This window comes from Meriones unguiculatus, chromosome 9 (assembly GCF_030254825.1).
Source record: "Meriones unguiculatus strain TT.TT164.6M chromosome 9, Bangor_MerUng_6.1, whole genome shotgun sequence".
Lineage (NCBI taxonomy): Eukaryota > Metazoa > Chordata > Mammalia > Rodentia > Muridae > Meriones > Meriones unguiculatus.
The window spans coordinates 54,264,445-54,279,114 of NC_083357.1; the positions used below are offsets into that span (position 1 = coordinate 54,264,445).

General features: G+C 40.9%; 1 pseudogene and 1 gene segment (V, D, J or C); both read right to left on the reverse strand.

Annotated features, from left to right (window-relative positions):
* Nucleotides 1–244: 244 nt before the first annotated feature.
* On the reverse strand, nucleotides 245–887 carry LOC132656258 (T cell receptor alpha variable 13-1-like; annotated as a pseudogene).
* Nucleotides 888–11,032: 10,145 nt separating this feature from the next.
* On the reverse strand, nucleotides 11,033–11,725 carry LOC110544763 (T-cell receptor alpha chain V region 2B4-like). The segment is given in 2 exon segments: nucleotides 11,033–11,487; nucleotides 11,677–11,725. Coding segments are annotated over 2 exon segments (504 nt in total).
* Nucleotides 11,726–14,670: the final 2,945 nt, after the last annotated feature.

Consider the following 14,670-nt stretch of genomic DNA (forward strand, 5'->3'; position numbering starts at 1 on the left):
ACAGGCTCATATGTTTCAAAGTTTAATCCCCAGATGATGTTGGAAAGTATTAGACCTTGGATGAGGCCTTGTTGTGGGTGGAGTGTCACTGGGGCCGGGCTTTGTGCTTTCAAAAGTCCATGCCATTCTCTCTCTCTCTCTCTCTCTCTCTCTCTCTCTCTCTCTCTCTCTCGCACGCACGCACGCACGCACGCACGCACGCACGCACGCACACACACACACACACACTTTGAGACTAACTTTCTCATCTGTCTTCTAAAATCTGTATGTTGCAGTTTCCTTTGCAAATAGACAATATGGCAAATGCTTTGTTGCAAGACACAGGATGTGGAAGGGGCTCCAGCCCCCATAGCAAGTTTGAGGACAGGCTGCAGGTGCCTGGGAACCAGTGTGTGCTTGCTGCACAGAAGTACATGGCTGAGTCTCCAGGCTGAGTGTCTGTGATGTGCAGGGAGAAGCATTTGGCTTTCTTATCCAATAAAATGGTGAGCCTTTGGTTCTGCTTTCTGTCCACGAATGTCTATCACAAGGTGAGGACCCTTTCCAGCTTTTTTCTTGTACCAAGGGAAGTATAAGGAAGCACTGTCTGTGTAAGTGCAGTTGATGACAGCGCTGCCTCCCTCTCGAACACTCAGGGAAGAAGGGTGCTGCTCCACCTGCTCTCCGAGGCTCTCCCCTACACAGAAAGAAAAACAGAAAGGAGGAGGACAGTCAGCAGCACTCTGCTGAATTCTTTGTCTAAGATACCGAGAGGGAACTGTGTGAAGTGGATTTCCCACGGAAGCCTAAGAAATGTCCACCACTATTTTCTCGTGGTCCCAGATCTTCAACTCACAGTTCATCCACAGCCACAAGAAAGCGACTACAGTAGGAATGGATGGCTTCATTGCTCTTCCTGCCTGGGATCAATGCAGACTTGCAATCTCTTGCCAAACAAGCTATTTGTATCTCCAGGTTGTCCCCTTTTCTTCTTATGTAATCAAATCAGCCAATAAGAAAACAAATGTTTCTCTCTCACCTATTCCTTCAGAATGCAATGACAAGAGCTTGCTGCATGCTTTTCATCAGCTGCGGCCTCCTGCAACCTTGTGGACACATCATGTTTTGAGTAAATTTGCAGAGATTGGGAGGGATTGAATTTCTGAGTCATTACTAGCAAACTAGAGAGAGATACATTCTCTTGTAGCCATTGAACAACAAGCTGAGTTAAAACATTTAAAATCAAAATGTCACTATGATTCATCCTTATGGACAAAGGAAAGAAAAATTTTAACTTTCAGTCAATATCAAGTTTTCTGGACAACAGAATGTTAAATTTGGAGGGGGTGAGTATAGCAGAAAGGACAGGTGGGGGGAGGGACAGCTAACATGGAGGATGTTTGAAAATTGTATTTTTGTGAGTGTGTGTGAGAGAGACAGAGAGGAGAGAGAGAGAGAGAGAGAGAGAGAGAGAGAGAGAGAGAGAGAGAGAGAGACTAAGTAAATTATTCTACACAAAGCCTAATACTTCCCCCAGGAACAATAGATTGCAAAATAAAAAGTCTGGTACCAAGTATGGGACACATCCCCTAAAGCTGTTGGTCTGGGTGGTCATAGAGACCCTAAAACAATTACCTGTTGCCATTGCTCTTGGTTACCCTCCAGAACTTGATAACAGGATCAAGTTGTTGAAGACACGACACATTTTGGTCACAGGACTTAGAGACATCAAGCCAGTACAACTCAGGAGACTTCCTCCCTGCTGGCTACATTTTATAGTGTTAGGAAGTGCGACTCAGGCTGCTAGGGGAGAAAAGTCAACAACAGTCTTAACCAGCTGTGAGCACTGAGAGCTGCAATAATGACCAGCATGGCAAGACACAGATCTGCCTTGGATGCAGGAGTGGAATGAATGTTATGGGATGGCCAACCACGTTCTGATTAGATTGCAGGCTCTTCACAGCAGAAACATGCATGGCTGCTACTGTAAACCTGGCCAAGAACCTATGCCTATGGAGCTAATAGGCCCAAGGGGAAGCTACTGCTATCATTTTGCTAAATGGATGAAGTATCAAACTTCCCTCTATGTTCACCATATCCATAGATCAGTGTGGCAGCCAATCCTAATTAGAGAAACATGTGTGTGTGATGTAGAGGTAGCTAATACATATACTCACAACTGGTCGCAGTGCTAAGATTAAATGTCTGCAGAGTGCACAGCTATAATCATCACATCTATATAACAGCACTTCCCCCAGAAGGCTCAGAAGACATCAGAAAAGGTTGTGTAGGATGGTTCTAAGAGCCACAGGTCAGGGATGAAATAGTGACATCAGGATATGACAGAACTGTTGCACTCAGGATGCTGTGATTGCCTGAACAAGAAGACCTGAATGTAACTAAGCCAGTCAGCTTAGTCACATGGAGGAGGGGCTCATGAGTCCCCACACCCTGCTGAGGAGTTATTAGCAGTTGTTAGCTGCTAGGGGAGAGAGTCAGGTTTTCTTCAGTAGTGTGATATGGTGTAGCTTCATCATGTTTAAGTAAACGGAAATTAACACAGAGACCCACAACCAGCCAAGATAGTGAGATAAGACACTGCAAAGTGACCAGCCAAAAACTGGACATCTGTGTTACATCCTTCCTCCCGAGGCTCAGGAGTTATTGCAGAAGAGAAAGTGGAAAATGCAAGAGTGGAGGTGGTGGGTGACTACAAAGCGTTTTCCAAACACAGCGGGAAGTTGTACATGTGAACCCAGAGTGGCTGGTACAGCATGCTCGAGACCTGTGCACGTTCATGGCAGACACAAACTCCAGCACTTTCTCCTTTTCTGTACCTTTTTTTTTTTTTTTTTTTTTTACTTTTTTTGCTCATCTGTTTATTTTTGTTTCTTGCACTCTCTGGAAAAATATTGGATATAAAGGAAATTGAAATACTTTCATGGTCTGTGAAATTTGACAGCTTTTACTTAAAGATATTAAAATTTCCCAACTTCATATACCCAGGTGAAAATGGAAGTTGATAAAGGCTCTGATTGTGAGAGAAGGTGCAATCATGTTCTCAGTATTGCAGCTGGCCTTGTGTTTGTTACTTCTTATTTGTTTACTGTAACTACAGTTTATCAGCCAAACTGATGAACTCTGAAATCTATAAGCTATACAGCTGATAGGTATCTTTCAACAAGCCACTGAGATTGAGTTAAAAAATAGTAACTCAAGAAAAGAAGACACACCCAAGGAAGTGAAAAATATATGGAATATTTTTAGAGTCATCTTGTGGGAAGGATAAAAGAAGAACATGGAATGTAGAAAAATATATTATTTATACAGTAATATAAACACATATATACCTTATATAGCAAGGGGGTTCTTCTAAGAACAAAAGTATGTATTTCCTTAAGTGTTCAGTGAAAATATGACATCTTGCAATGCAACAGAAGACAGACTGAAAATAAAAAGAATATCATCATAGGCATCAAGAACACCAGAATTTTAGAATTGAAAACATCTTAATTTAAGTAATACATGTAATACTTACATTAATTAAATATTAAATATATATGAATACATACTAATGAAAGTAAACAAAACACATGTAAATTACTTTTAATAAAAATTTTAAATCTTTCTGTCAGCTATTTGAGACAAAAAACAAAGTGAAACCTGAATACATTGAATGGGATTTGTGTTGGTCAGTGTTTCCTGTACTTGCCACAAAACAGAAAATGAGATTGTCACAGAAATGCCTCCATTGGACAGGACAACAGGCATATCTGTGGAGAATTGTTTTGGTTGTTGCTTGATGTACAATGTGTTTGACGGCACCTTTAGGCAGGTCCCCCTGGCTTACGTAAGAATGGAGAGATGGCTTAGAGGCTGAGAGAACTGGTTGTTCTTCCAAAGGTCCTGAGTTCAATTCCCAGCTGCCACATGGGGGCTCACAACCATCTATAATGAGATCTGGTGCCCTCTTCTGGTGTGCAGGCACACGTGCAGGCAGAATATTGCATAAATAATAAATAAAACTTAGAAAGGAAGAAGGAAGGAAGGAAGGAAGGAAGGAAGGAAGGAAGGAAGGAAGGAAGGAAGGAAGGAAGGAAGGAAGCAGAAGCAAACCAGTAAACAGCATTCCTCTATCTTCACTTACTGACTCCATGATGGATTGGTGGCTGTAAGATGAAATAAACCTTTTCTACCCAAGTTTCTTTTGATCAGTGCTTTTCACAATGGAAAGAAAACAAGGACAAAAATTGATACCAGAGACTAGATGATGAAAGTGACCATGCTGCTTTTGTGGAGGATTATAAAAGGATTTTGGAGTCTTTGACTGGAAAAGCCTTTAGTACTCAGAACTTAATGGGCTTCTATGGGAGGCTGGAAGAAAAGGATACTGAAAAAGCAGCCATTTGAAGTTTGACATGCACAGTATCAGAGGAAAATCAAGATGCAGTCAGGACCATTCGTGTTACATGTTTGAATTAAGTATCTGTGAAAGTGAAGCCTTCTTTGCTTTACAGGGACATCAGATGCTAGTTAGATAGAGCTGAAAAATCAACTGTGCTAAGTAAGCAAACAGTGTTCCTGAGGCAAACTATTCTGGGAAGTGTTTTCTCAAGGTCATGACACAGATGCTTTGGTCCAGAGGTATATATGACACTGTACATCAACCTGCAACAGTACTTCTCAAGTGTGTGTGTGTGTGTGTGTGTGTGTGTGTGTGTGTGTGTATGGGTGTGTGTGTAAATGTTTCCCACATGAAACTGTTTTTGAAAGTGTGAAGGGGTCATGAAGAAGTAGCTGAGGTTTGGTGCTGTGTAGCCAGGTCAGAATCTGCCTGAAGAGAGGCTATTGTTGAAGGTCCAGCCTCAGTTCCAATGGCGATCACAGCATATTGAAGATGCCAGGGCCAAGAAGTGACCACCAAGAACACTGGCAGCTGTGGGTGGGAGCCAGACTGAATCTATGAGACAACCTGCTTAGGCTGCTGATGGCAGAACTGAAGAGGTGTGCTTGCCCAAGGCCTTAGGAGCCCAGAAGATCATGAGTGAGTCCCAGACAGTGGACCCTGAGCTATTCATGCTGTTGGGTTTGGGGTTTGCAATTATGTAATTGCAACTTGCCCTAGTTCTTCCCTCTTAGATTAAGAATAGTTGAGAAACTGAGCTTTTAAAAAGACATTGGATGTTCTATCATTTTGTTTTGTGAGCCTTGGATTTAACAGCTGACACATTTCTTCAGCTCAGGTTGAAAAAAATTTTAAGACGCTTTTAAAATGTGTAACTTTTAATGTTTTACATTCTTAGATTAGCATGAGATCTTAGGGAAAAAAGGAAACAAATCATATACTTTGATAGTGAGATATTTGTGTGTCAAGTTCACAAGGGGTGAACTTTCCTGGTTATTTTTTGTCAAGTTAACACAAGCTAGTGTCATCTGGGAATAGGGAATTGAAGCTGAGGATTCGCCTCCATCAGGTTTTCCCGAGGGCATGTTTATGTGTATTTTTTTATACATTTTATAATGTGTACATTCAGTAATTGGACTTTGTTCATACAGTTGTATGACCATTATTACTTGCTATCACACCCATTTCCCTGACATCTCAGCTCACTAACTCTAGATAGATAGAAAAAAATAATGTGTTTGTAGAGTTGTCTATACTGTACAATGCATAGCATCTGAATCAGTCAGAGCTCTCCAGAAGAGGAGAAACTCTGTGCACAGTGGCTTTTTAGTTGGTTCCAGATCCAGCAAGCTGATAACAAAGAAAACCCATCACAGCATCTTCACTTTTTTTTAGGGGATAATTTATTTTATTATGTATCAGTATGCTATCAATTTTATTACTGCAAAATATCCCTTGGAACATATAGGATGTCTTCCCATTCATCTAGTGATAGGCATTAAATTATTCTACTTTGGGGCTATCATGACTAATTCTGGCCTGAACATTTTGGTACAGCTTTGTCTGTGGATATGATGTCCATTATCTTCAGAATAAAAATGGAAGTAGAGTTACTATTTTACTCTGCTAACATTTCTGGCACTGAGCTCAGTGAATCTTCAGGAAAATTTCCTCCACACAATATCTGAAAAGATCCAGGGGTCATAAATGAGTTAAAAATTTGTCAGGGTTTCATGGTAAAACAAGTGATTAAATCTACAGTGGAAACTTAAAGACTAGCAAGACCAACTGTACAAATTAGATTAAGAATAAAATTAAAATTAGAATTTAAGAATATAAATATCTCTGTCTGGCAATTCCTGACACAGAAGATTCCACATTCAAGGCTATCTGTTAACACAGATGGCTCCTATCTGAAGCCACAACCTGCCACGCTCAAGCAAAACTGTCAGCACAAACAGCTTCTATTTGTGACTACAGAGACTGAACTAAAGCCTGAAAAGCTACAAATGAGCCCCGTGTCCATACATCCTTCCCTGTTCAACCTCTACAGAAGCCTAAGCCTTACCCCATGCCATGGTGCACAATCTCCACCAGTGCAAAGAGTGTTTTGCCCTTCCTTCTCTCTATTCAAGGACAATCTTCCCCTGCTGAGATTGGAGTTGTGCCCTTGCTTCTTTTCTCCATCATCATATTCCATTCACGATCTAACAAGAATGTAATAATTAGAAAGCCTATTGTTCACTGATGTCTCCCCACATGCCTGGATGATTTCATGTGAAAACTAGACTGCATTGGTACTCAGCCTAGAACCTCTTTTCCAGGTGTAGCCAGTCTTCAGTTCCTGTGATGAATGGCTACTCTTGCCTCTACATGGCTCCTTGTGTACTATGACAATGAGAATCGTCACTGTCCAGTACCACACAACTCTTCCTCAAGAAAGAACACAGCCAAAGATCATTTTATTTGTGGGCACAATAGTCTGGCCAACTGCCTCAAAGTAGAAATGTCTGTGTGGTGGAATTTATACCCCAAAGGTCCCTAAAAAATCAGGCTGAATTGAAGCAACAGCCATATCACTTCCAAGCCCAGCCTCCTCTGTCCCAGTCTGCTTTCCTCAAGTATTCATGGACAAAAGAATTCCAAGTTCAAATTCTGCTTCTAGAAACTCAATCAAAGGCAATGCATTATTATTTTTAATCTCAAACAAATATTGAAATGCTTATCATGCCAAATCCCATAGCAAAATACCCTAAATCATCTACTTTTCTGTTACTGTGATAAAATACTGAGGCCAAAAGAAACTTATGGACGATCTTATTTTGGCTCACAGCTCCAGAAGAACAAGAGTCTATCTTGGAGGGAGGAAGACAGGACAGCAAGCTAGAGCAGGAAGCTGAGAGATCACATCATCAGTCAACAGTTTGAAGCAGAGAGAGTCAACTAAAGTAGGGTGGGACTCTACTGCTCAAAGCTCAGCCCTAGTGACAAACTTCCTTAGCAAGGCCACACCTCTAGTATGTCCCACCCGAACAGTGCTACCACCCGGGAACCATGTAGTAAAAACGAGGATCATTTTCACCCAAACCACCACAGAACTCTCAGTAACAATTTCAGTATCCGCTGGTTTCCACCTTCCACCTTCCCGATGGTGAGTGCACTCTGTCACGAACAATTCCACATTTGGCTAAGGCTGAGGATCTGGCTTGCTTCCATGTATGTGGACCTATCTGCATTGCCCACGTGGCACGCCTGGGTTGGCTACCCAGAGGCTATTTAAGCTGTGGGCTGGCTTTCCCCAGGGTCCGAGGATTGTTCAAGGTTTCTGAATAAACTGCATTGAAAAAAAAAAGAATAAAAAAAATTAAATACGTTTAATTAAATTAAATAGATTTTTATTCAAAAAAAAAAAAAAAAACAATTTCAGTATCCAAATTGTAACCATATCCTTGCCAGAAAGCCAGAAATTATACAATAAAAAACTGAGCAAAGTTGTAAATATTTTTATTCTAGCTCCAGTTTTTATTCTTCCTGAATGCCATTTCAATTTTTCTTTATATTTAAGATAATAAACAGATACATAATGAAATATCTTATCTAGCCCCTCCAGGTTCCTACTTCCAATACATATATCCTTAATTAAGAATGATTATCCCTTAGGGCTGGCAAGATAGATGTCTCAATGGTTAAGAAAACTGGTTTCTCTTCCAGGATACTTGAGTTCAATTCCCAGCACCCACACAGCAGCTCACAGCTCTCTGTAACCTCGGTTCCAGGGGGCATTACATCATCACACAAAGAAATTACAGGCAGACAAAGCACCAACGTGCATAAAATAAAATATAAAGAAAAAGAATGATTACTCCTCCCTTTATATCTATTTCCCACAGGAAAATATAATGCCTTGTGGGTATAACTTCTGAAGTGTTTCACATCATTCTGCCATGGTCTGGAGATATTACTCAATCTCCACTTCTAAACAATTGGGAATGTATAGAAAATCCTAATTCTGTTGCATCCTTTTCGTAAGTGTGTCTGTGAACACACCTAACCAAATATCCAATCCCTTCTATACAGGTTTTTCAGGACCCATGGACTAGATAAACAGTGTCATCTTGAGATACTAAGGAAAAGAAGTACATTACAAACTCTAAGAAATATCTGCTACCATGAACATTTCCATGTATAGATGCATGATAAAAATCAGAACTACTGAATTAACTTGTGGTAAATCTTTAGTAAACACCAGAGTGAATATGCCATGTGAGGGAACTGTTCAGCATTTCAACTTAAAAAGTGATAAGTGGAGATGCATAGGGTGAAATGAGCTTATAATCCTGTATCTCAGTCAACCCTAAACATCTGGGAGAAGTGAAGGGCTCCTCGCCCCATCTCTCCACTAACCTTCTCTCTTTTACATAGGGTTGGGAGGTTGGAAAGGACGTAAGGCATACATACCCCATATAACATAGAGTTTAAAAATGAGCACTACAGAAATCAGTGTGAAAGGGCCTCATAAACCTAAGAGAAAGTGCTATGTGGCCCACCAACAATTGCTCGTTATATATCTGAAGTACTCTATATCCTACTACAGAAATACTCGCTCAACTTGTTTATTGCTGCTCTATTCAAAATTGCTAGGTAATGAAGGCATCCTACATATTCATCAACAAAAAAATGAATAATAAGAATTTGGTGGAGATATATGCCTATAGATTAATACATACATAGGTAGATAGATTATAAATACATACATACATAAATGCACATGTGATAAATAGATACATAGATGATAGATAACAGATAAATAGACATGAAGACAAATAGATGAATATTATTCAGAAATAAAGTAAATGAAATTATAGAATTGGCATGATAAGGAACACAACTGGAAAATACTATAGAAAGTGAGTTACCCAGACTCAGAGACAAATGCATACAAACTTCAGCTTCTAATTTTTATTTTTATATATTCATGTATATATTCATGAATATGAGTGTGCGTAGACACCAAAAACTAGAAAGCAGCCCACAAGAGGGGAAAAAGGGAAAGCAATCTGGCGCTTCCTCAGACAACTAGGAATAGCACTTCCTCAAGATCCAGCTATACCACTCCTAGGCATATACCCAAAAGAGGCTCAAGTACACAATAAGGACATTTACTCACCCATGTTTATTGCAGCCTTATTTGTAACAGCCAGACTGGAAACAGCCCAGATGCCCCTCAGTGGAGATATGGATACAGAAATTGTGGTACATCTACACAATGGAATATTACTCAGCAATGAAAAACAAGGAAATCTTGAAATTTGCAGGTAAATGGTGGGATCTGGAAAGATCATTCTGAGTGAGCCATCCTAGAAGCAGAAAGACACACACCGTATATACTCACTCATATAGACATATAAGATAAACCTACTAAAATCTGTACACCTAAAGGAACTAATCAAGAGGGAGGACTCTTGCTAAAATGCTCAATTCCTATCCAGAAAGGCAAAGAGGATGGACATCAGAAGAAGGAGAAAAGAGGGAACAAGTCAGGAGTCTGACACAGAGGACCTCTGAAAAGCTCTGCCCTGCAGACTATCAATGCAGATGCTGAGACTTATGGGCAACTTTTGGGTAGAGTGCAGGAAATCTTAGGAAAGACACGGGAAACAGTAAGATCTGGAGAGGATATGGACTCCACAAGGAGAGCAACAGAACCAAAAAAATCGGAGCACAGGAGTCTTTCCTGAGACTCATACTCCAACCAAGGACTATGCATGTAGATAACCTAAGATTTCTGTACAGATGTAGCCCATGGCAGTTCAGTATCCAAGTGGGTTCCATTGTAATAGGAACAGGGACTGTCTCTGACATGAAATGTTTAGCCTGCTCTTTAATTACCTCCCCCTGAGGGGGAAGCAGCATTACCAGGCCACAGAAGAAGACAATGCAGCCGCTCCTGATGAGACCTAATTGACTAGGATCAGAAGGAAGGAAAAGAAGACCTCCCCTATCAGTGGACTTGTGGAGGGACATGCATGCAGAGGGTGGAGGAAGGGAGGGATTGGGACGGAGGTGGATGAGAACCACAGGGGAGATACAAAGTGAAAAAAGTGTAATTAATAAAGAATTTTTAAAAAACTAAAAAAAATGGCTCCCCTGCCAATCAAATATTTTAATCATCATTATTACCTAGAAAAGAGATAACAAAAACAACAGTTCTGAAAAAAAAAAAAGATAAATGACTGGTAAGGTAATAGAACACATGATATGGAAGTGGAAGCAGGGATCCCGGGAGCAAAAAGGTTTGAGTGGGAATGGGGAACAGGATATGGCAGAGAGGATAAGCTGGGAGAAGAAACAACCAGAAGAAAACATGGATAATTTGCCCTAGTGGAACCTGCTACCTCGTAAGCTAGTTTATAAAAATTAGAAACCTAATAGTTTTTATTGAAAGATTTTAAAATTCAAGGAAGCTGTAGGGGTGATGGTGGTCTTTGGCATGACATGGTGAGTCTCATGGCCATGTGCTTGTGTTCCAACTCACCAAAGTATGCACATTAAGAGGGTGCACATTGTTGTATAACAATCAACATGTGAAAAATATTTTAACCAAACAAATAGTTGCCTTTCCCTTCAAGATTACTTGATTTTAAAATGTTAAAATAACTTTCCAATCAATCGAGCCCTTGCTGTTCTTGCTATTAATTCCCATTGCATACAGAATAGAAACAGAATTTCTCCACTGTGTGGTCTGAGCTCTCTATAAGGCATTTTGTGACCCACTATGTTTGTGAGCAGGCTGCAGGTGCATGGGGAGCACTGTGTGCTCACTGCACAGAGGTAGACAGCAGAGTCACTGGGCTGGGAGTCTCTGATGTGCAGGGTAACATGCAGGCTGGCTTTATTGAGGTGAGCTGTGAATCTGCCTTCTTCCTTGTCACCATTGGAGAAGATGGACATCAGTGCCTTGGGGCCTTGCCCGGAATGCTGTCTGTACCACCAGAAGTACAGAGAATTACGATCACTGAAAGTGCAGTTGAGAGAGGCCATGGCTCCCTCTGGGACACTGAGGGATTCTGGGTTCTGCTGCACCTTCTGCTGGCTGCTCACCCCTGTGCAGAAAGACAAAGGTCAGAGAAACAGGAATGGAGGTATAGGGATGTTAACACAACAGAATGCTTTTACAGCTGGCCTCCCACCCCTAACTGGAGATTAAAAACATCTGTGGTTCTATCATTAGCCTGGAACAGGCAAAAACTTTACATACCACACCTGGATCCCAAAGAAATTCCCAGACTTACAGCTTACTTGAAGCCACAGGACCACTAGTGAAACACTCAAGGATTTCATCTCTCCTCCCTCTTCACTTAGGATTCAGATCCTCAACTCTAAACTCATATGGTCACATTCAAAAGTTTCCACCTCTCCTGCTTCAGGAAACATGAAAAGCCACTTTGCTAGCAATGAGCAAAGTGACTAACTTCACCACCTCTGCAGCACCAAAACTTTCCTCCAGCCCTTTCTCCACCCCTCCCTCTTCTTCCTGCCCTCCTCTCTTCCCCCTTCTCTCCCACCCTAAGAAGACACTGCCATCTTGTGGACTCATGATAGTGACCAAAGAAATAATAAAACTGTAAACTCTTCTACTGTAGTTATTAAAAAGTAAAGTACTTGAAAGTTCAATTGGCATTTTAAAGAAACATTTGCCTTGAGTCTTGGTGGGGAGTGAGATAGTGTGTGTGTGTATGCACTCTGCAGATGTGTTTTTTTTTTTTCTTAGTAATAATAAGTGCCACACACAGGCAGTCCCCTGCATTGGAAGACCACCTAGAAATGCCAGCCACAGAAATATGAGTGAGGTTTTTTCACACAGCATAAATCTAACCCTTGTCACCCCCATTCAAATCCATCTACAGACTTTACAGATGGCCTGGACAGACTGCTTATCTAGGTCATAGTCTAGAAAAGCCTGGAATTATTCATTTTATTTAGAGCCAGGAGCATGCTCATGTGTAAACAGAACTTTACTTGGCTTGACACAGGAGAGATGGAGCTGTGTTTAGAAACTCAACGAAAAAATAAAACTCAGGGAACTTGCTCATTTGTCTCATTTTTTATTCTCTCTACTTGAATAAAGCCCTGTTGAGTAGGAATTGATCATGAAAGTTGTAGATCTGGTTTCTCTCCCCTTTCCTCTTTCTAACTCTGCCTCCCCTCTCTACTCCCTTTCTCCCTTATCTCTCTTCTTCTCTAACACTTCCACTTTCTCCCACTCTACATTCCTAACATAGACATGAAGCCACATGTACCAGGGGAATGTCTGTGCCAGAGCTGAACTGGGTCCACAGAGAACAAGGCAGGAAACAACTGTCCTGCAGGAGTCTGTGAGAGCTCCACAACCAGCAGAGTAAAGATCTGTGGAGGCAAGAAAGCAATAGGATCAACACAGCCAAGGAGTTGGTTCATGCTTCAGTCCTCTGATATTGAGTAGTGTATTTTCAGGACACTCGATTTTTGATAAAGGAGCCAAAACCATACAATGGAATAAAGAAAGCATCTTCAACAAATGGTGCTGGTCTAACTGGATATCTGCATGTAGAAAAATGCAAATACATCCATGTTTATCACCGTGTACAAAATTCAAGTCCAAGTGATTCAAAGACCTCAACATAAAACTGGATACACTAAATCTGCTAGAAGAGAAAGTGAGAAATAGTGTCGGACACATTGGTAGAAGAGACAACTTCCTAAACAGAACACCAACAGCTCAAGCACTAAGATCAACAATTAATAAATGGGACTTCATGAAACTGAAAAGTTTCTGTAAGGCAAAGGATACTGTCAATAGAACAAAACAGCAGCAAACAAAATGGAAAAAAGATAACTTCACCAACCCTACATCCAACATAGGGTTAATAATATGTATGAAGACTCAAGAAATTAAACACCATAAACCAAATAACCCAAATAAAAATGGGATACAGTGCTAAAAGAGAATTCTTAGCAGAGGATCTCTAATGCCCAAGAAACACTTCAAGAAATGTTCAACATCATTTGTCATCAGGGAAATGCAAATCAAAACTATGAAATTTGGTCTTACACATATCACAATGGCTAAGATCAAAAACTCCAGATACAACACATGCTGGAGAGGATGTGGAGTAAGGGGAACACTCCTCCATTGCTGGTGAGAGTGAGAGTAAGAATGAGCCCTGAGAAAAAGCAGGAGTGGGTGTGAGACAGAAAAATAGAGACTGAAAAATCGAGACCAAAATCATGGTAGGAGAATCTCTGGGATGGGGACAAATCCTGGGAGCCTGTGTTTGAGTTCCTAAATTCCTCTCTTCCAGTTCTCCCCCTATTTCTGTTTTCTTTGATTTTATTTCCACTGAGAAGTGTTGAACTGTGCTCTTCATTTCATGCCATTTTTTGTGTTTTTGTTAATTTCTTTTTGCCATTATTATTATTATTATTACTATTAATTAAAACTTATTCACTTTATATCCCCTCCCTCACCTCCCCCCAATACTACCCTCCCTCACTCTTTCCCCCACCATTTCCCTCCCCTAGTCTACTGATAGGGGAGGTCCTCCTCCCTTACTATCTGACACTAGCCTATCAGGTGTCATCAAGACTGTCTGGATCCTCTCTCTGTGTGGCCTAGTAAGGCCACCTCACCAGGGGGAGGTGATCAAAGATCAGGCAACTGAGTTCATGCCAGTGACTGCCTCTGCTCCCCTTACTAGGGAACTCCAATGGAGACTGAGCTGCCCATGGACTACATCTGAGCAGGGCTTTAAGTCTGCCCCATGCATGGTCCTTGGTTGACTCATCAGTCTCTTCAGGCCTGCCTCACTCCAGATTTTTGGTTCATTGATTTCTTTAATGAATGTATTCACTTTTTCTTTCAAGATCTCTAACATATTCATAAAGGCTAATTTGAACTCCTTGTCTTGTGCATCGGCCATATTGTGTTTTTTGAGGCTTTAATGAAGACATGTCATCATGGATGTTACTGTTTCATGCTGGGATCTAGGCATCTGGGTTTGAGATTATTTTAATTCTCTGTTCTGGTGTGTGTTCTTGCCTTTGTCAGATGTGTGCTCTCTTCCTTGGTTTCTATTGTTCTCTTTGGTTCTGAGAACAGTGTGGTGGCTATATGTTGCCTGCTAGGGAATGCTTCTGAGATCCTGCCATGTGTGGACACTGGATTCCAGACAGAATATGTTTCTTTCCAATTGGGTACTGACACATATGCATATGACACTTAGGCATAGGGGTGGGCTAAAAAGAGG